Source organism: Melozone crissalis, unplaced genomic scaffold, assembly GCF_028551555.1.
Source record: "Melozone crissalis strain CALT ecotype California unplaced genomic scaffold, PUWL_Pcris_2 ptg000006l_1, whole genome shotgun sequence".
In the NCBI taxonomy this organism is placed as follows: Eukaryota; Metazoa; Chordata; class Aves; order Passeriformes; family Passerellidae; genus Melozone; species Melozone crissalis.
In genome coordinates this window covers 15,243,713-15,266,384 of record NW_026535784.1, presented here as the reverse complement: position 1 = coordinate 15,266,384, position 22,672 = coordinate 15,243,713, and the positions used below count along the sequence as shown (strand labels likewise).

Below are 22,672 nucleotides of genomic sequence, written 5' to 3'. Positions count from 1 at the left end.
CCCTGATGCAGGAGAGCATTTGAAAGTATATAAGTTTTAAAGTTCACTCACCCTCGAGTTTTTACTAAATTCAAAGTTCACATGTCATCTGCACTTTCCTAAACCTGCTCACTGTCTTACAAAGCTATTCCTTGTGTCAGAATCCAGGTGAAGATTACAGGTACTTTCCTGTCACTCATATCCCAGCCTTTCAGAGAAAATTCATAGCTGATTTATCAATAACCAACTCATATTACTCAGAGTGAGACTACTCTGAAACCTGTCATCTTTGGGATGGGGTGGGGTGGGAGAAAGAAGAGAAGAGAAGAGAAGAGAAGAGAAGAGAAGAGAAGAGAAGAGAAGAGAAGAGAAGAGAAGAGAAGAGAAGAGAAGAGAAGAGAGAAGAGATATTTTAATTGGGAGGGAGCAGTATCAACCAACTAATGCCCCTGCCTGACCAATTCAGGGCTGACCAAAAGTTAAAGCATGTTATTTAGGGTATTTTCTTAATGCTTCTTAAGCATTGGCAGGCTTGGGACAAGAATCACCTCTCTGGGAAGCCTATTCCAGTGTTTGACCAGCCTTTTGGTAAAGCAATGCTTCCCAAAGTCCAATCTAAATCTTCCATGGTGCAGTTTTGCACCATTCCTGCACATCCTATCTCTGGATACCAGCAAGAAGAGCTCAGCACCTTCTTCTCTGCTTCCCCTTAGGAAGCTGCAGAGAGCAATGAGGTCACCCCTCAGCCTCTTGCTCCAAATAACACAAACCCAGAGCACTCAGCCTCCCCTCAGAGCACTCCCAGACCTTTCACCAGTTTTGTTGTTCTCTGGACACACTCAGGGACCTGCCTTTGCTTCTTAAATTGTGAGGCCAAGCAAACATCACTCAAGATAAGGCTGTAACAAAGCTGAGCACACATTCACCTCTTTTGCCCAGCTGTCTGTGCTGTGTTTGGTGCAGATCTGCTCCCTACAAAAATTCCTTTTAATTACTTTTAACTCTCCCAGCCTTACTCTGCTTTGCTTGTTCTAATTGCTGTATGAGATTAAATTAACATTTCCTGTCAACTTAGATTGTAAGCATTGTTTGTATGACTGGTCAAATGAGAGCTGAGGATCTTCCCAAAGAAAAGGTGACATAAAAATGTAGCAGCATTGTCATCTTAAAAAAAATCCTTATAATTTTAACAGTAATTCATAAAATACTGTGTCTTTTTCCTGTGGTGATTGTACCAAGTATGTGTCTTATTCCAGACAAACTAGAAGAGAAATTTACCAAGGGCTGCATGTTTCCACATCTCACAAAAAATGCAATCACTCATAATTCAAATTCAAATATAGTTTTCCAAGCTACACTAATTAAAACTGTTTTGTTTACAGCAGAGAGGAAAAATGAGGATTTTTTCCAAGCCGTTTGCTGAAAACAACTCTCAGGACAGATTTTCACAAACATTTACATGCCTAAAGACACCTACTGGCATTTTCCACAACTAGGTGCCAGAGTGCTATTAAAACCCAGACAATTATTTGCATTGTTGGGAAATTAAATCCCTCCAAACTCCAGCCCTCCGTCCTGCAGCCCATTACCTTGGAGAAAATTCCATCAGCCAAATATTTGCATGTAAAACTGTTCCATAGCAGCTTATGAACATTGCCATTGGCCCCACTGAGGCAGCAGTTACAATTGGCAGCAGGTTATCAGGCAGAAGGAGGTACACACACAGCACATTAATGCTTATGCCCAAACACTGCGCTTGAGAGCTTTTTCTCATCACCAAGAGCACTTCTGCCACATTAAAGTCCTTCAAGAACACCTTTCAGAAGTACCGGCCATATCACATTGTCTTGTTCTTCTGGTAATTAATACTTTGTGCTCCTGGTGAAAACAGGAGATCTGACTCTGATAAAATGCTAAATTAAAAATGATCACATCCTTCTTTTTATCATCAGAAGTTACAAGTTGCATTTATTTCCAATAGCGTGGGAGAATTTGTTTTTTTGGTTTTTTTGGTTTTTGCAAAGAGCTCTGTATCTGGACTCATCCCATAGAATCACAAACTGTATTTTAGATCACTCATGCCCATGTTTTTATGCAAGGTCTGTGAACAAGCACAAGCCTGCTAACAGGACTATGGTTTGATTTCCATTGCCCCTGGTTCACTAGTGGAAGTTGAAGGCACATGATTTTATTTATCTAGGAAAAAAGGTTTCCATTTCTGTGAGCTCCTGTTGTTCCAGTGAGAAAATTCCAGTTCCTTCAACAGAAATGTCAAGTGTGTAACTTTTTAACAGATGCAACAATTTGGCTTGGTCTCCTGCTTCAGCTCCTGATATAATTTAGTGCATGACAATATAACGTAAATTTTAAAACTAAGTGAAAGTCATCTATTTGTCCTATTCTAGTAAAGTAAAAATAATTTAAAAGAAACAGAAATTACTATGACATACACAAGCACATGTGCACAGAAAACCATGTGCATGCACAGATTCACAGCCCTTCTCAACCTGAAAAAATACATTTTTTTAAATTGTGATTCCTCTATGAGACCAGCAGCAATCTGATGACCTTTACTATTGTGTCAAATCCTTACTCATGCTACAAGACCCAGATTTAATGCAAGTAACATTCAGAAAGGCAGCCTTTGTAGAGACCGTGGGTAATTTATTTTCCTGGTAAACAGAATTTTGCAATAAAAATATTTTGTCATGGAAAACACTGCATTTCAATGCATCAGTCCAGGTGGCCTCATCCTAAATATGAAGAGATTTAACCTTGCAAGTCCTCCGGTGGGGGATCCTTGAGTGAAGAACTCTGATAACCTGGCCCCAGGAAGTCCAGGCTATTCCAGTTGTACTGAAAGTTAAAAAGCAGATCAGCACTGTCCACTTGTCAAAGAAAAATCTTTTAAACTTAGAATCTCATAAAAAGATCTCTTTTCCCTTCAGAAATATGCTTGGTGGATCAACAGAAAAAATACATCTGAACACAGGACAGAGAAGAATGGCAATTGTCAACTCTCAAACACTGGGGGTTTTTTTTATTTGAGAGATTTCTGGTATTTTACATTACTGTTGAGGCTACATTCAAATAAATTTGTAGGTTAAATCCTGCCTCAGGAACAAAACCCTACATCTCATTTTAAGTCACTTATTGAAACCCTCACTGGCACAAAACTTCCACCCACCAATATAAATTGTAATCAAATCTAGAAAACAGAATTTGGCTGTAACATTGGATCTTAAGAGGACATAAACAGAAAATCATAATACCCAAGATGTCACTCCTGGCAACTTCTGGAAGCTAAAGCTGATATTTTATCAGAAAAAAATTCCTTTCCTTCTTAAGTACATTTCTTTGTTAGTCTAACATCACTGCTATACATTTTATATAACATTTTATTTAAATAACATTTTATATGAGGACAAAGAAAATATTTACATAGCCAACATGGGGAATTAAGTTTTGAATCATAAACTCTCACTGTACAAAAGCAAGATATGGCAGATTCATGGGTAAACCTATTTTACAAGACAACATCCTGTTGTGCCTCAAGGCTGTAGCATCTCTGGAGATATCATCCTTTTACACAGAACTGGTTTTATGCTACTTAGGGACAGCAAAGAATAATTCAATAAAGTTTTAGATTTAAGGTGGATGCTGGTTTTACATTAGGAATAGTTTTTGTGACATTAAAGACCCAACTTTGAAAAGCAAATGTTTCTCTTGAATACCTTGGTTTTAAAATATGCTGTGGGAGAAAACTGGGACCTGATTTTCAAAGTGATACATATGTTCAGCTCCAGGAAAATTGCTAAGAATTACAGGTACTCAGCAACATGGTTTGAACTAGGCTTTTCAAGAACAGAAACACCCAAATGCCCCTTCACATTACTGGGGTTTATAAACATAATTAAATAACTTGTTTGTGTGCTCTGGTCTGTTTGCAGACACATGTGCATCCCTGACACTCCGGCTTTTACATCTGAGAAACTTTAGCCAAACTGCAGGACTTGGTGAGGTATAAAACTGAATTATCCGTAGGTATAGTTGAGCATGTCCATAAATAAGCACATAAATTGAACAAAACTGTACTTGCAAAAAGAGCTGGCACTGAATTTTCTTGCTTTTGTAGGAGTCCATTAATGTATTAACAGAGGTTTTACATATTTTATACACTCAGATATATACATATATTTTATCAGTAATGTGTGCTTACATACAGACATATGCAAACATATGTGTACACTTACCACACACACTCCCATTCCCTTATCTACACACATTCAAGTTCTTTATTTTCAAAGAAAATGCCACCATTTAATAAACACTGAAATTGGTTCCAGGTTCTCCATGATTTTAGAATTATAGAGAAAGGTAACTAATTGCCTATGACAAAAAATCTGGACTTTACAACCAAATCAAAACAAAAGGAAAGACCAAACACACCCCTCGTGCTACCAGCTTTCCAACCAGGAATCAAGACATCGGAATGAATCTGGTATAACTGCAAGGAGCAATGGCAGCATTTGTGCGAGTGCATTTTTGCAACAAACGTGAATCTTTTGGAAGATGAATTAGGATGGATTTGTGGTGAGAACAAAGTTCTTTCCTGGCCAGGTCACTGCTGAGCTCCTTTCTTCTTGTGCTCCAGCTCCTGCAGGCGCTCCTGCGCATGCTGCGTGCCCACCTTGTGCGCCGTCTCGGTGGCTGCGATGTCAATCTGGGCGTACCGGGACGACCCACTCCCTGAAACACCACATGGAACCCTGTAAAAGGCTGCACCCCTCACATATTCCTGAGCAAAACAGCTGTTGTGACACTTCCTCCATAGATTCCCTGCACTGTCTTTGTCCAGTCTCAGACAAAGCTGTGTAAAGGGAGTAAGATGATAACCACCACTAAAACAAAACACCTCGAAAGCGTTGCTACCTACATATTCTAGCGGTCTGGCTTTCCTCAAATAAGCAAATGAACCACTTGCATGTCTGCCCCAGGTGTGAATCTCCACCCCTATTACTCCCAGTCAATGACAAAACTGAACTTGACTCTCCCACTCCTGGGAGGCTTCCTCACCAAGCTACCAATCAGGAAATCAGCTCCTGCTTTTTGAACAGAAAACTCTTGTGGCAGCTGGCACTGTTCTTTGTCAGGATTAGGCACTCCGTGAATGTTTACCAGAGCAACACCTTCAGCCTCACACAGAATGACACTTCAGCTCATTTTTCTTGGCAACAGTGAACACAAGTTAAGTAAAATACTTAAGTATTAAGAGTTCAGCAGTAAAATACTTCTATAAGGCTAGAGGCTGGGAAAATTTTAACATGAAAAAATTTAAATATTTGTGTTCATTACAGGCACCTTTAAAGTTACACAATTTGAGACTGGGAGGGTAGTTGACATTTAGGAAAATTTAGAGTCTTTAACTCTTCATTTTTAATGCCTTGGTTCATTGTGTTTAAAATTAAGAGAAAATATTGCTTTTACATTTCAACACAATGGTTGTAGAGAGAACTACATTGAGGTCTGGAAGACGCTTAGAATTACATAATGAAGAACATAAAAACATTTAAAAAGCAAAAAGCATGGGAAAAGTGCTAGCATTTCAAGTTAATAAAATTGCTGAAATTAGAAGTATAAAAATTAAAGTCTATATAGCTGAGAAGTATAGATGGAAAACCTATCAATATCAAATGCAAGGAATTAAATGCCAGATTCTGATGAAAGGCTTGCTGTAGCAAGGACTGCATCTCTAAATGACAACACATAGCAGATGTATTGCATGTTTATGTGCTAAATGCCCAAGTTAAGAAATAGGAGTAAAATATGCAATCCAAACAAAATAATTAAAAAGAAAAAAAAAAAAAACATAAAAAATTAAATCATTTGCATTCTCTCTGTGGCACTTTCACATGCCCACATGGAGAGCAGATAGAAGAACACTGTGTTCTGTTCTGAATCACTTGCTGCATGGCTCCAGAGCCAGTGTCTTCAGGAGCAAGCCCTGTACACCCACAGCCCTGTTTCTGAAGCCAAGAAAAATGAGGTAAGTGTAGTCCTAATATGCAATGAAAATCTTGAGAACACAAGCAAATTACTGTCTTTCAAACTCCAGAGTTTGAAATGTTCACTTTAGAAGGAGTGCATATACAATCACCTGTCAAAGGGATGCAACATCTTATAGAACTTCATTACTCAAAAATCTTTTTCAAGAAGAGATGCCAATTAAAAAAAAAACTGCCTCAGAAACATAAGAGGGTTCAACTCCTCTGTTAGCAGAAGCCTGTGGATAGATCATGGAATCATTAAGGTTGGAAAAGACCTCCAAATCATTGAGTCCAAGCTTTGACCAAGCACCATCAACTAAGCCACAGCACTGCATGCCACATCAAGTCATTTCTTGAACAGTTCCAGGAATGATGACTCCATCACTTCCCTGGGAAGCCTGCTCCAGTGCTTTTCAGTCACATCCTGTCAGTGAAAAAATTCTTCCTGATGTCCAACCTGAACCTCCCCTTGGGCAGCTTGAGGCCGTGTCCTGTCCTGTCACTGTTTCCTGGGAGAAGAGGCCAACCCCCACTTGACTACAACCTCCTTTCAGGTAGTTGTAGGAGGATTAAGGTCCCCCTTGAGCCTCCTTTCCTCTGGGCTGAACACCCCCAGCTCCCTCATCTGCATCCTGTATGAAATCAGGGTTCCACATACCCATACATTCTGCATATTCTTTGTTGTTTAAAAGTATCACAGATTTCCTTACCTCTTATGCTTGTGCTAGATTCTTGAAGCTCCAGTTCCATGTAGTGAAGTTGTTTTTTGGAAGTAGGGCTGACAGGAATATTAACATAAGTGGCTGTCTCACTGTGGGGTCGATCTGGTGTTGGGACATCAGCTGAATAACCTACAGCCCCTTCTGAAATAAATAACAAGTTACAGCAGGCACTGTTTGCAGTGACCAATGTTCGTACAGACACACAGAAAGCAAACAATGGGCAGCAATAACTCCTCTTGCCAAACAGGACATTCCTCAGTGGTAGATGGGACCTGAGAAAACTACAGCTTCTACTTTAAATATCCTGAGACACTGATCAAGTGTCTCAGGAACTGTGCAGAAGGCCACAGACCTCAGACAGACCACAGATCCCACAGGGTCTTGCTGTGTTGTGGCAGAAGGCAAACACTCCGCAGATATTTCTAACAGCAGCACTACCTTAGGTTAGTAGAGCTTTATGGGAAGTAATTTGTTCTAGGAAGATGTGAATTACTATATCATCTGCAAGACAGAAAGCAAAATCAGTAGAGGTTCTTAAAGCCTGTCCCAAAAACAAGGACTGAAGAAGTGTTTCAAGCAAAGGGAGGGCGATCTTGAGGAGACAATGTTGACAGTTTCCCTGTGCAGAATTGAAAAAGATAGGAATAATGAGAGGACAAGAAGATATTAAAGGACTTTCACTGCAGAAAAAAAATAGTGGGAAAACTCTTCTAAATAGTAAAAATCACAAGAACTTTAGAGGAAATGCCACAGAGTTTTCTAGAGCTTTTTTAAAAAGACACAGACCAACACCTATTAGGAAACAGTCCCTATGAAACAATTTTGACTTAAAACCATTTTTTTGTCTGCTGGTTGAATTCTCAAGACCTTATCTAGCCCTGCTTTCAATAATTTTAATCTTATCTGCCTGTTCAGTCCAGTTGGAGTCCTTAGCCCTAAAGACCTTCTACTCTTAAGTCAGTTTGAGACAGAGGAGTGCAGAGGGAAAACAGTATTACTTTGAGATTCTTTTTCATTAAGTTCTCCTCTTAAGCCCTTCCTTAACCTTCCTTACCCCTACTAAGAACTCATATCAAGTCTTTTTTTGCCCAAAATGCTGCTTTTCCTTTTTCCCCCATTTAGACCCTATTGAGATGTGAACAGAGAGGCAGTAGGATATCAAGGCATTTTAGAGCATAAAGAAAAATTACTTCTTATATCCAGAAAACAGCAGCAGTGAATAACCACTGAGGGAAACTTTTTCATCTTTTTGGAAGTATTATGAGTAGCAGAAATAGCTTATACAATGTTAGGCAACAATATGGGTATGTTCTAGTATAATGGAATCTCCCCAGGCTTAAGCTGCTTAAATCAAAGGAGTCTACAGTCCAAATACTGGAAAGACTGGAAATTTGGCCAATTTTCTCACAGATTTTAATTTTAAAACATACGAAAATCCAAAAAGTATACAAATATTTCTCTGTCAGTCAGACTTCAAGTTGTTGTTGCAAAGCAAGATGTTAAGAACAAAGTGACAAAATCAATGCAGAACCGAATGCAGAAGGAATTTTTGTATTTTCATCAAACATCATTCTGAGAAATTATTTTCAATTATTGTGTCCAAAGTATTGCAAAGGATTTTGGCCTGATTGAGCAAGAATGGACTCAGAAAAATCATAGCATTGAAAACCTGCATCACAAAATTTAGAAGTTGCAAGCAAGTGACAATTTTGAGTACAGAGTCACGAATAGTTCTGAAGGAAAAGATCATTTTTGAAGTATTCCTGTATTCTGTTAAAGTGATGTAACAGAAGTGTTAAGTGAAGCATCCTCAAAGTTAGCTAGCATGAAAACTAGCAAGATCCCCTATAGAACTAAACAGTTAACAGGTTTAAGGAAGCTGAGCATCATACCTGATGCAAACAAGCCAAGGGATTTTCCTGAGAACTAAAATACTACACATGGAGAATTAGTAGGGCTTTGTAAAAGAAAAACAAAAGAAACACACAGGGGAAAAAAAAAAAAAACAAGACCTGGCAATAGTCAAATATTCTTCTTCTTCTCAAAGGAGGAAGAAGAAAAAACACAAAACAAAACAAAAAAATTATGCACAAAAAACTCAAACAAAGAAAAACAAATAAAAAAAGCAAAACAGTTGGGCAAACAGGAATGGAAGGAAAGGAAAAGTCTTCTGTCGTTCAGTCAGTGCTGTCTCAATAGAAACTGTGCTTTCTTTGCAAAAATAGGAATACTTGGTTTCCATTTTTCCTCAAAAAACCCAACCAAACAAAAAAAAAAATCTTATTAGAAACTGAAAACTGGCTTTTATTTGTTTGAAGAGAAGAATTTATTTAAGAAGCACAGTCAAATGTTCCAACTAATGAAAGCATGGTGCACAGAGTGAGCCATGGACACTGCTTGCAGCAGTCCCTTCTGGTTGGACAGCGATAGGAGATGTTTCCAAGAGGAGTTAGAAGGCCAATACTTGAGAACATTATGAAAGGAGGATTTCAGAGAAGAGCAGACCACAATGGATGGTTACAACATTCTGAAAGAATTCCTAGAATATCATGATTGCTTGAAGAGAAAAGGGGAAACTGTAGGAATCAAAAAAGATAGTCAAGCAAGTAACAAGAGAAGAGTAAAAGTGAAAATTTAGTGGTCCTCAACTGAGGGGAAAAGGAAGGAAAAGACTCTAACTAGGGAGGGAAGAAAAAAGTTATATTTGAAACTGGTGTTGCAGCCTTTCTTTCAGGAAGTGTTATTCATATTTTCTCCCCAATATAGGCACTGTTCTCAGAAATGAGCAATAAATTACACAGAAAGAAAACCAGCACTATAACTACATCCCAAAGTGTGTGTGTGAGCATGCATGTGAAGCTGACATGTTCAAAGGGCAACACTTCAAAAATTACACTTAGAAGAGATCTCAACAATAAAAAACAAAATTTAAAAACAAAAGGAACATGAAAAAAAATCAAGATGTGTTAGTGACCTCTGCACAAAAATCTGTACTCACCAAGTTCCTCAGAACTAGTTGGAGTTCCAGGTTCTGAAGGAAGTGCTAGCATCTCATACCCACCTTTAGGACCTAGAATACAGGAACACTGTTAATGGCTTTGGATTTAGGAATTTGTGCAATATAATCAAAGCCTATGCTTTTCTGGTTTTGACTTGTAACCTTTTAAACTAAACCATACAGAATAACCTCAGAAAGCATAAACTGTGCCTAGTGCTGACTTTTCTGTGACGGTGATGTCAGCATTTCCTTATGAGTGTAACACCAAGGAAATAAAATTTAAGACACTTTTACAACTATTCACACTGAGGGCCACTGAAGTCAACAGCAGTGCATTCTGCTGTACAGCAGTGTGGGAGCAGAGCTGTCTTGCATGCATGAATCAGGGAGCAATGCGTGGGTGATCTTGGGAGCATCTGGAAGACTCTTGTTAAAATTCCACCTCCAGCATGATGGATAACTTCTTGATTTCTGAAAAACCGTCGAAAATGCTTAAGCTAGCCCTTTCCAAAGACAATTCTGCTTTCCAAGTGCAAATCTCCATCTTTACAAAGAAGTCAGGCTGCACGACATTATTGGTCTTTCCTGAGCAAGAAGCTGAAAAGAGATGCCCACATTTCTTCACAATTTCAGACTCCGCCCCAGTTAAAACCAGGCAAGCAAAAATGCTGTGTCCATAGAATGAACATATTGCAATTAATTTTGAATGACAAACACACGTATCTATCTGCTGGCAGTGTTTCTATTCTCCATTATCATAAAGAAGTATATTTTAAATGTGGTGGGTGTTTTTTCCCAGCATATCATAGTTAGGGTACAGGACTTCTCATGACCTGAGATGAATTTTTTTGGTGGGTGCCCTTTGTTAAAGTGATGGCAGCATTTCACTGCTGTGAATAAGATTACTGCTTATACTCTGTCAGTTATCTCATCTGTCACTGCCTCTTCTAAACTTATCCCATCTGTCAATGCCTTTCTGACAGAAATTCCTCAAAGCAAAAAACCCAAAGAAATACGTAAGCCTTATAATAGGGAATCAAATCATGCATTACCTTTAATATTTTCTGAAGCTTAAAATAATTTCAGTTTAAATTAGTTTCAATTTACATGCAAACACACCTCATAGTTACTTTTACTTACCAGCTTGGAGACTGTGCCCTCTATGCACTTTCAAAGACCCAGAAGCTGCCATGACAGAAGCACCACCTGTTTTCAAAGACAGAGATTAACATTAAATCTGAATACCTGTTTCATTTTTAGTAGATGTTTCTGAAACATCTAGGAAAAAAATAAAACAAAACACAAAGAATTACAAGTCTTTATTCTTCATTTAGGCTTTTTTTTTTTTTTTTGCTTAGTTCTTTATCCTGAGTTTGTGGCATTAAAATCTAATTTTGTGTTTTCTTTCTTTAGCAAGAAAGGATGCCTTCTATAAAACCTAAGGATGCTGTCCCTCCCTGTTTGTGGTAAGTACTTCCTTCTTCACAGGGAAAGCTGTCTTGAGCGAAGAAGTAAAATGGCAACGAGAACTGAGTTGGGAGATGCCTTTGCAATCCATAATGTCGTTTTAGCAACTACAAAGTTTAAAATGCACATTAAAATCTGGTCAGAGTGAATCCAAAACCTATCTAAGTGTAATGTGACCTCTGGCTGGGTTTTGGGGCCTCACTGCTCCGGAGAGCACAGTCTTGTCCAGCACAGCCTGCCTGGGCTCCCAGGCAGGTCCCAGCCGCAGGCTACCTCAGCAAGCTCAGCTCTCAGTGAGATCAGCTCTTTGTGATTATCAGCTCATTTGTGATTTCAGCTCTTGGCTTGCTAAGTGCCTTGGGCAGACACAGGGAGAGAGAGGAGAAGGCCGTGTGAGGTTGCACAGGATTGTCTTTATTGGCCTTCTGCGAAGGCCTCGGGGACAGCTCCTCTGCCAAGCTGGGCAAAAGGAGCTCTTTGTATAGGGCACAGGAGTTTTAGGAATTGTCCAACAGCAAGGGTCAAAAGGGAAGTGATCTATAGTCTTACAGAGATATAAGCAAGGGTCTGGAGGCAGAAAAAGGGGCTTTTTAGGTCCAGCCATCATGACTGGGCATTTCCTATCTTAGGCTGCTGAACGCCAGGGAGGCCTTGCAGGCCCTGTGCCTGCTGCACAAGTGAATGAGAAAACTTCTACACTCCAGCACTCCACCAGACATGGACACGGCAGGACAGAGGCAAGGGAACACAAGGGATCTGCCCCATGGGGATTGAATCCAGGTTCTTGTGAAACACCCTCCCAGTGTTCCAGCCATGGACACCCCAGGTGGCACAGCCAGCCTCCCTTCCCCGGCCCGAGTCTGGCCAGCGGGAAGCTGCACTGGGCAAATTTGAGGAAACAAAAGCCATCAGCTCAGAAAGCTGCAGGGTGGCACCCCTGCAGGGTGGCTTGGCTGCACACACAAGCTCCTTCTTTAAGCAGCAAGCTCAGCAGCATCATCCCCACTGCTGGCTACGGGGTGACCTCACCCCATCCACCCCGAACCTCTGCTGTGTCACTGTGGCCACCTCAGCAGAGCTCAGTGGCATTTCTGTCCTGGCATGAGTAATTGTAAGGGAACTGCGTGTGCAGGAGATGGAGCTGAGCGGGGAGCGGGTGGGAGGCTGTGGGGATGAGTAACCCTGCCCCTGCTGCCATGTGCTGCAGCCTGCTGGGGCTCACATTTAAAATTAACACTTTTCTAAGATGATGAATAGTCTCTGAGCAGGTGAGACACTGCTCTGCAAATTGTTTTTAAAATAGCGTCCAAAAATTACCACAGCTCTTATGCAACACGAAGAAATTCTGTAAGATAAATATTCTGAAGTATCTAAGAAAGCTGCATGGCCTGGGAATCTAAAGAAAATGGCAATTTCTTTTTTTTCCCTCCTGTATAAAGTATACACACAATTTTAATTCCAAACCTAAGGGTTTCCAAGCTCGTAAAATTCATCCTAGTTTTATAAAATAAATCTAAAAAGCCACTCATTATTTCACTTAATGAGGACAATGAATTAAAACAATAGTAAAAAAACTATTTCAAAAAGGCACAACTGAACTAAAGCCTTTAGTTTGTTCTCTTTATATACATCTAAGGGTAATCCAAGGCTACAAAATTCAATTTTAAAGTATGCCATACTGAGAATCTGATTTTGTATTTTAACAAATAAGGTCATATTGTAGAACCTTTACATGTTATAGAATTCTAGTGAGGACTTAACAACTAAAAATGTTATTTGGAATTTTGTTTTTACCAAGACTGCTGATAAAAATAAATGCAAAAATAGGACAGCCCCAGGCTAGCCGATTTACTTATATTTTCACTTTAACTCATCTTCCTTTTTCTCACATCAGTGCATCCTCTCTCTGCATTGAAAACATCAGAATATGTTTTATGAAGCCAAAAGCCTCCTCTTACTTTGAAGAAAGATTAGAGCCTTATGCTAATTTCAGCATCATCACAAAACTAGTGTGGGGTTGGGGTTTTTATTCCCTCAGAAATGTATTGCAACTCAGCAGAAATTATTCCAGAGGCATTGTGGATTCTTAAGCAACATTTTTAGGATCTATGAGGAACACCCAGGACAGGAAAGAAGATTTAAAAGAAAAAGACAGTCCAATCCATTTATGGTCAAGTTTAAATTTTCGCATTCCAGGCTTATTCAAAAGAACCATGTTAATGTTTTAGGATTTGACCTGTTGCATTTTCCTCATTTTCAAATCTGACAACTAACAAATATTTACATAGTCAAATCTCCCAGGGAATTTTTTTTTGAAGCTTTGAACTTCATCCTATAAACACATGTCAACAGAGATCAACCTAGATATTTTCTTCCTTCTTCTTTTCAGCTACTGAATAAACTGGTTTGATTCTTATTTGTGAATCTAGGCTAACACTTGCAGGAATGGAAAAAGCAAGATAAATTTCTAGCAAAAAAAGTATCCAGCAGGAGACAGACGCTCCCTTCCATTATTCTTCTCATTTTACAAGGGATTGTTAAGAATTTTTTTTTTCAGTTTCCCCTGTCATCTAGGTCTGTGTGGCAGACTCGCTCAAGTCTTTCTCAGAACTGGGTACCTCATTAAGAGAGTTACTTCTGTTCTACTTTCCTCAATCTGTAAGAGGAAGAAGGTACTCAAAATGTGACAAAATGAAAATGATTTGCAGGATATTTTGAATTCTGACATTTGATTAGACTCAAAAGTTTAACATAGCTCAGTGAAGACAACTACTATTTGAAATATTTTTCTAGCTTTATAGTTATTACTTCATGCCCATTCTTCAAACATAAGGACAGTTTACAGCACATGTGCTACAAGAAAGAGCCATGAAAAAAAATAATGAGGGAAGATGGAATATAAAATATAAACCGAGCCCAGACAGTTTACATTTTCAAATCATCTGACCTATCCTTGCATGACCAGTGAGGAGACACACACAGCCCTGCACTGCCTTTACCAAGTGATCACTTCTCACTGCCAGCCTCCTCGAGGGGTAGGACACAAACTCATCAGGTCTGGGCTATTAAATTTCCTGAAAAGGAGTCAGAACAGAAGAAAACACCACATTCTGTGATAAAACCCTGCTGCTTGTTGAATTAAAACTAGCTTCATTATGAAGAACTTTGACCCACTCACCCAAGCAACATTCTCATCTCCTCCTCTGAAAACAGATACCTTGCTTAAAAGAGCATCCAAAGGCTACAGCAGCTGATTGGCAGGAGGAACCCTGCAGGAGCACCAGGAGGTTGGTTCATGTAAATGTAACAGGAGACTTCCTGCTCCTGTATATTTGCCCTACAAAACCTCCCTGTTTGTTCTCTTCGATTTTCAAAGTAATTTCATATATTTTCTGCTATACAAATGGCATTACCTGCAAGACATAAAAGCTGAAGGGGGATACTTAAAAATGCTTGCTTGCTCTACAGATTTCTCCATATTCAGAAATGCCTCCTGTCTCTCTAACAGATTACTTTAAATGTGGCAAAATCTCTCAAAATTAGAAATGTATTCAAGCACTCTGTTCAAATATTGCTCCTCAAAGATGTCTATTTAGTCTGTGCAAAAAATAACAGAGGATCTAACCAGGTCTAGCTATTATTCATCTTCTCATGCTGTGGGCCATTCCATCCCAGCCTCCTATCCTTAAAAATGCAAAAGTGTTTAGCTAGAATTATTATCATTTTCCTGTGCCAGGAAATTCAGTGTCTGGGGTTTTGGGTTTTTTTTTTTGTTTGTTTGTTTGTTTGTTTTTTAAATACACCTTCAAAGATGATTTACATACATTTGATTAAAAAATCTTCATATGTGTAAAGCTCAGAATCTACACTGGGCACGGATGAAGGTCAGACACAAAACCAAAAATTTTTTTTAAAATTTGAAATAATCACTATATGTGCAAATAAGGTCCTTACCTTTGTGCTCTATAAGGCTGGGATAAGTAATTTCTCCAGATTTCAGTGTCAGAGAAGGTGTGGGAAAGCAAATCACAAATAAATAAAGGACAGGACTAGAGGGTTACTGTGGCACAGACTCACCACCTTCTGTCAGCCCCAGTCCAGAGAACAGGATCTGCTGGATCTGCTCAGCCCAGAGGATGAAGCAGCAGCATTGGGATCATTCTCTGACATGGTTTCCCCATAGTTTTCTTTCACCCCTGGAAATTCTCTTAATTCAGACGTTAATTTAATTTGTAAATGCAATATATATTTTAACAAGCTCGCTTTTTCTGAGCTCCTGTATTTCTTCCCCTGCAGAATTATTTTGAGTGGACTTGTAGAATAAAGCAGGGCCAAGAAAGAGCATGCCACATTATGGCAGGTTTTCATTAATCAGTTTCTCATTAGAATGATGTCTGTCTATTACAGTGTTTAGCCCTATAAAGTATGACATGACATATCTATGGTGGACACTGTTCAACACAGAGTCCTTCCCTGGCTCAATAAAAATATCAGAGTGTACTTGGTCATCCTACATCTCAAGAACTGACAGCACAAATCTTTAAAAAAAGTGAGAATTGTAAGTTGTTTGCAATCTAAGCAATTATAACCACCACAGTATGGCCCAGATTCCTCTTTCTCATTGCTCTGAATTAATTCCTTAAAAGCTGACTCCTAAGCTTGGAATAAAAGCATCATAGATGTGCAATAGGTGCATAGATGTGCAATAAAAATATTTTAAAATGCACAAAAAAGCATCAAATTTTCCATCAGGAAAGTTAAGCTGTCAGACAGCTGACTTTGTTTTCAGTACCTGTTATATATTTAATTTTATTCTTTCTTCTTGTCTGGCTGCCTTGAGTCCCTGTCTACTTAAGAAAAATTTAATAGAAATGTAATGTTCATAATCAGCATTCAGGTGATATTTTAGCTGAATTCCAATCTACAGCATTGTTTTATGTTTACTCCTTAATCCATCTCCTCAGCACATTTCCCATCAAGCATTGTGTAGGTTTGGTATTGCAAGCAAAGAGGATGTCAGAGAGCAGAGTGTCTGCTGCAATGACAGCGAATCTGCTCCTCTGGAATAAGGGGGAAAATGGAAAAGGAGAGAGACGATTTACAAGTCAAAAAGCAAAACTGAAAGTGCACTGCTTCCCTGGGAGCATTTTTGTTACTTGCCCATTCAACTACTGGCTTTTGCAAAGCCAGAGCCCCTGGCACAGGGGTGCAGGGAGATCAGATCTCCCTCAAGGAAAGTTTAATTTGAGTGTTGAAACACTCAGGGCTGGGTCAGGCTCATGGGAATGCCCAGGCAAGCAGCTCCCCTGTGGGAATTGGGAATGGATGAAAGTTTCTGAAATATGGTGCATAGAGCTTGCATTAAATGCCTTCTCCAGGGACTGCAGTGTCCTTAAGCACTTCTGCAAGCTATTCCAGCTCCCAGCCTCTCTTCTCTAAATAGGAGTCTTGGGATTCAGTCTGCTCAGCTCATTTGGAAGGGGTTGGCAGCTAAGGACAGAAATAGTGGCATTTCCCCAAGGACAAAAATAGTGACATTTCCCCTCCACACTGAACAGCCTCATGGTTTAAACATCATTCATAAAAGAAGATTGCTGTGAAGACTTCTACTCAACTGAGAAAATACAAATATTTTGAAGGAAATCATTCACCCCTATGAGTAAGAGCTGGAGGCTCCTTATCTGAGGTGTTGCAATGAAATAGAAAGGAGAGAGAAGAGGCCTAAATTTCAATGAGAAACAGCACAACTGCTAGGAAATACATTGTAAATGTAAGAATAGCAGAGGATTTGGGGTGATTCAAGGTGGATTAAGGATTCTCACTGCAGAACTAAACATCTGTCAGACATACAAATAAGAACATCCAAACCTAAGGGCAGAGACTCTAGACAACTGCTTCAGTCCTATTTTTCCTACAGTGCTTTGGTTAATAGCACCAGAAAGATAATGAAGATAATGGCAAGCTCTTCAGCTCACCATTCTGTGAAGGAATGAATGTGCAGTCTATTGTTTCATTTCCCAACACTGAATGTGGATCTTATTCACAATCCCTTAACTCAAAGCACATAAGCAGTTCCTGAGAAAAAGCCCTACATAAATATCTCCGAAATTGCAACCACCAGATCAAGTTGCAGGATTCCTTAAGCAGTGATGAGAATCTGCCCAGGTCCCATGAGAACTGCTCACACCAAATGTACCAAACTGAGGTGTCTCCAGAATCCAGCAGTCTCAGGAAATCTGAATCATACTTTTGAACCTCTATCTTGTCATGGTATTTTGAGGTCCATCATAACTATAAATGCAGTCTATTATACTTAAGAGCACACATTCATACATCATAGAATCCCTTACCTTTATCTGCAGTACAAAGCTATGATAACAATGGGAACATTTTCCTCCTACAAACTCAAGTAATCTACTTCAGTCTCTCTTTCTAATCAATATTTACAAAGTTATTTATAACAAAGGCAACCAAATTATTTAAACCTGAATTAAATGATTCACCCCAACTTGTTTTTTTCTATCTAATAATGCAACTTAGAATTGTTGCCATATTTAGAACACTTTGCCATTAGAATGAAACACAATTCCCTAAAGTTGCTGAGTCTGTTGCTCAGCATATCTAACTAAAAGGAGAAAGAGAATACCCACATTCCCTACAATAAACCAACAAATACACAAACAATTGATTTGTGACTGTTTAATTTCATGTCTTGCTACAGGACCAAGACATTCAAGAGCAAAAATATTGCATAGAAGATGTAGGTACCTGTATCTCAGGAAGGAATGGGTTTGCATTCTACAGTGTATTTAAATGACAATATGATAGAAAAGAGATTTACTTGTGAGTAAGGAAACTACTACAGTAGGAAATGTTATATCTAGGTATTGGTCATTGTCATCCATGCTAGCAGAGGTATCTTGCCATGTATATGCACAATACAGGTTTTGAAAGTAGCTACCTCAAATTAGTGTGCCTCTATTTTATTCTCAACAATGGATAATAATCTCTCTATTATTATTTCTGGATAATAATAGAGAACCACAGACAAGTTCTAATGCAGTTCCTTTAGTGCAACAGAGCAGTGTGAATGACTGCTCAGCATCCTGGGACCTTCAGTTAATGCCTTAGATTAAATATTCAAATGCTACAGAATTATTTTGAAAGCTTTGCTATGCTGAGTTTAATTATACTTAAAATTTCACCTATATAAAAGAGAAAACTTTAATACAAAATAATAATCATCATCATCATCATCAAATATCTAAGGACAATAAAAATGCAATGAGACACAGAAAACTGCAGCTCCTTTTTTATTCTGAAAAATAGTTTTAGCTTTGAAAATAAAACTTTACTGGTATATTAGAACATTTGAGAGGTCAAACCCCATAAACAAAATTTCACTCACTGGCTTTAGATGTTGCATTTGTCTCAAACATTTATATTTTTCCTGCAAGAGTTATTTTCATAAACTATATTTTTCCAGTGTACCAGACAATAAAATGCACCTGCTCAAACTTCTTTTTCTGTTGATATAAAAATCTGTCCTGTATTTCTTCAGTTCCAATTTGCTTCATGGAAGGTTTTATCAAAACAGCTAACTCCCTCATATGCACGAATAGTCTGAGATAAGGATTTTTGTCAGATGTTGTTTGCATCCAAAATTAACTTGATGCTGAAATTAATACAGAAATAACATTCTGCCCACCACATGCAGCAGAAGTTTCCCTGTATTTACACACACTTGAATCATAAGTGTTCTGGTTTCCTTGCTTTGAGTTGAGGACTAGAAACTTGAGTTCCAGAGGGAAAGATAAAATTAATGATCCAATTTGGGATTCTACTTACACCTCTATAAATCAAGAGTAATTCTACTGACTTGAGTGGAATAACTTGCAACAACATCTGCTAAATGCTTCTGGATTTTCTCCTGCTAAGACAGACAAAGGAAGGAGTTACTTTTAACCTTCTCCAGAGACACCTCCTGATCCTGAGTATCCCACTGGATTTGTTCACACAAAATCCCATCAGTCACACTGCTTTATGTATTGGCCAAGGTTTTTTAAAGTAGTAAAGAAACCCAAGTACAAAGAGCTGCTCCATGTCTATTGGAGGTGGGAATCCTATGAAATTTAATGGATCTGATGAATTATCAGGTAAACTATTTAAGGAATGGAAAGACATTTAAGACAGCAACTAAATTCTTTGCACAGATCTCTCCAAGGCCTAAGACAGAGAGTAATCACACAAAACTAAATGCTTATGAACTAAATGCTTATGAAATGCTTTTTTTTTTGAAGTAAAATGATAATTCAGAAGTGCCAGATCAGTTTGGCTGCATTAGAAAGGGAACTCAGGTGACCAACACATTCTACTGATAGAGAGGTTTACACTGCAAGGATGGCCAGTGCCTCTGCATAATCTTTCCAGGCCAGACACTCAGTGTCCTCTCATTAGTGATTTTGTTGGTCAATCAAGAGTTTTACTGACATGAGAGAAGCATCTCCCAGTTGCTTCTGGTAAAGATTCATTCCTGTGATTTTGTGTTATTTAGGAAACTGGCTACACACACTGAACATATAAATCATGTCTGCCTTTGGTGCTAATATAGCCTAAAAAGAAAAAATTCTTGTTGTTCTTTGAACATGTAAGTAGAAAAGGCACGAAACAGCTTTTTAAAGACTCTAACAACTTTGAACCTCTTCAGATTAACAAAAGAAAGGGAGAAAAATATATAAATCTTTTCAACCAACATTATTACAGATTACAATGTATTTCATAGCTGCCAAGTCATGGATTGCAGAAGAAAAACCAGCCACAAACAGCACACCTCTCAATATAGTATTTAGTTCTGCTTCCATAAATCTTCTGTTTCTTTTGTCACAAGTTGAGACTAAAACGCCATTGTTAAAAAAAGTAAATAAATAAATGACTCCTACCTGATATAGCTGGTAAGACTCCAGACTGTAATACTGCTGTTCCCTAAAGAAAACAGAAAATTTTAGAATGAAATATCTGTACAAGTAGAAACCTGACAAAGTATAGAAGGTATATAAAAGTAGAAGGGAGGGGAGGAAATCAAAAATGTGGCCAAGATTTCATTTGTGAAAGAGAAAAACATCTCACAGCATTTCAGAAAATATTAGATTATGCTTAACAAAGATGCAAAAATGTCAACAGAAGTTTGATGTGTGAAATTACAACAGATATGGGACACAGTTAAAGTATCATTCAAATTATAGGAAAGACAACAAATAACTAGAAGAATCACCTTTGATTAGATAAAGAAATGAGCCTGACATAAGAAAAAAAAAAAAAAGCAGTGTTTTGTTATTAAGTGATTTTTTTCAGTCTCTAAGAATGTTTTCATTTCCTTTTTCAGTACATCATATTCTATTATTTCTGCAACTCTGAGGCCTCCTGCTGCAATCCTCTGTAAGGCAGAGGCTTCAGTAACAGTGGCAACAGCAAAGGCAACTCAGCAGAAAGAACAATAGAGAGATGTAAAAGATACCTTTTATATTTCTACAAAACACAGCAAAACATGGCTTTTCCTGTAGGAGGACTTTTTAAAATTATTATGGCATCATGTACAAATGTAAGTGCATGGTTTTCAAATACAGAGCATAATGCAGATCTCAACCCACCCTGTGATTACATCAGAGGAGAAAAGGGGTAAGTGACCTCACTCAAATCATATGCTTTTGTCACACCTGCTATGACACCCAGACAAAAACTAACATGATTACCTAAGGCCTGCATGCCTCCTAGTATTACTCATAAATATAAGTTAAATAGCCTCATATAAACATGTAATCTTTTGTCTGTGACCCAGGAGCTGAGTGCTGGGGTCTGTGATGCCTGGCCCCAGCCACCCCAGCAGCACAGCACCCTCAGCAAGCAGATATGCACAATCTGTGTGTCACACACCAGGAGCGCATGGCCAGGGCTATTTTAGCTCTGGTACTGATCTGCCTGCTGTCAGATGACATTCATTTTTTTATGTTCTGCTTCCAAATATCTTGGGTAGAGTTCAATGAGTGATGTTAGGAGAACCCAGTGGTTTGATATGCTGGGTCATTATTCATAGATTAGCTTGATTTCCCTAAAGAGCTAAATAGAACTTAAGCCTGGCATTTCTTTCTGTATAACAAATAACCACCATGGCACATAATCCTTTTCATGATCAAAATGGGATTTTCTTTTCCCCTTTCTGTGTATATTTGGAATATCTTTGCCTTCCTCTCACCTTTTTTTCATTTTATTATATTCAAACTTTCACTCATTTTAAATTTCATTAAATATGTGATTGATCACACCAGTTCTCATATTAAAAAAAAATCAGCAGTTAAAAATACTGTCCCTCAGGAAGAAGAGCAGGCCTTCCCATATCTATACAACTTTTCAGTGATTACATACCTAATCCTGCTTTTGGTGCTGCTTATGGGAGTTTTAGTCTTTGGGTCCAAGACTAGCCCAAAAATTCCAGATCATCTAATATAAGCTCCACTGCATGGAGCAAAGATACTGCACTGCACAGTTTCCTGGCTATAGAAGAAGTTTTTCCAGATTCATAATGACAAAAAGCACCAGAACAGCTTTGCAAGCTCACCTCTGTGGCATAAAAAGGAGACAGAAACTTGCCAGTTAGATGAATAAAAAACAAAAAAAAACCAAACAAAACAAAAGACCAAAAAAATTGCCTTAAAACTAATTCTTCCCATTATTGGCTATGATAGATAGCTGATCAATATTAACCAAGCCTTTTCACAGAGCCAAAATATTTTTGTTTCCTATTTTTCCTCCTAAAAAGGAGTAACCTACACTTCCAAGAAAAAGCTCTGTAGGTTTGAATGCTGAGCAGGGCTCCATGATCACTGGCAAGAGGAATGAAATGCCAGTCACCTGATAACTGTGCCAACATTTCAGACACACCTCATCAGCCACAGCTTATGTAATTCCCTCTGTGTATCTTTAGAAATAAAGCTTTTCTTTCAGCTCATCTAAGTTTGGCAGCTTTTTATAGCTCCATTATTCTGCGCCTACTGAGAGTCAGAGTTCTCAGCACAGGGAAGATGAACCTCTTGGAGCAGGTCCAGAGCATGGACAGAAGATGATGGGAGGGCTGGAGCACCTCTCCTTTCAGGAAAGGCTGAGAGTGTTGGGCTTGTCCCTGGAAAAAGGAAGACTCCAGGGAGACCATGGAGCAGCCCTTCAGTACTTTTAGTATAAGAAAGATTGGGACAGACTTTTTAGCAGATTGTGTTGTGATAGGAAAAAGGGTGATGGTTTTAAAATAAAATAAGTTAGATTTAGCCTGGGTGGTGAAACACTTGCGCAGGTAACCCAGAGAAGTCATGGATGTCCCATCACTGGAAACATTCAAGATTAGGCTGCATGGGGCTCTGAGGAACCTGACCTAATGGAAAGTGTTCCTACTCAAAGCAGAGGAGTTAAAC

The 22,672-nt window shown here is 38.7% G+C and overlaps 1 protein-coding gene across 3 annotated transcripts in view; it reads right to left on the bottom strand.

The window, feature by feature from the left end:
• Positions 1-2,670: 2,670 nt before the first annotated feature.
• The window catches only part of DOK7 (docking protein 7), a 59,529-nt gene continuing 39,527 nt past the window's right edge, over positions 2,671-22,672 (bottom strand). For all 3 annotated transcript variants that reach the window (XM_054295772.1, XM_054295773.1, XM_054295774.1), the window contains 5 exons: positions 20,153-20,195; positions 10,887-10,952; positions 9,747-9,818; positions 6,737-6,889; positions 2,671-4,728 (listed from right to left, as the gene is read on the bottom strand). In XM_054295772.1, the coding sequence (XP_054151747.1) occupies positions 4,601-4,728; positions 6,737-6,889; positions 9,747-9,818; positions 10,887-10,952; positions 20,153-20,195 (462 nt within the window). In that variant the 3' untranslated portion in view covers positions 2,671-4,600. The remainder of the gene's footprint in view (positions 4,729-6,736; positions 6,890-9,746; positions 9,819-10,886; positions 10,953-20,152; positions 20,196-22,672) is intronic.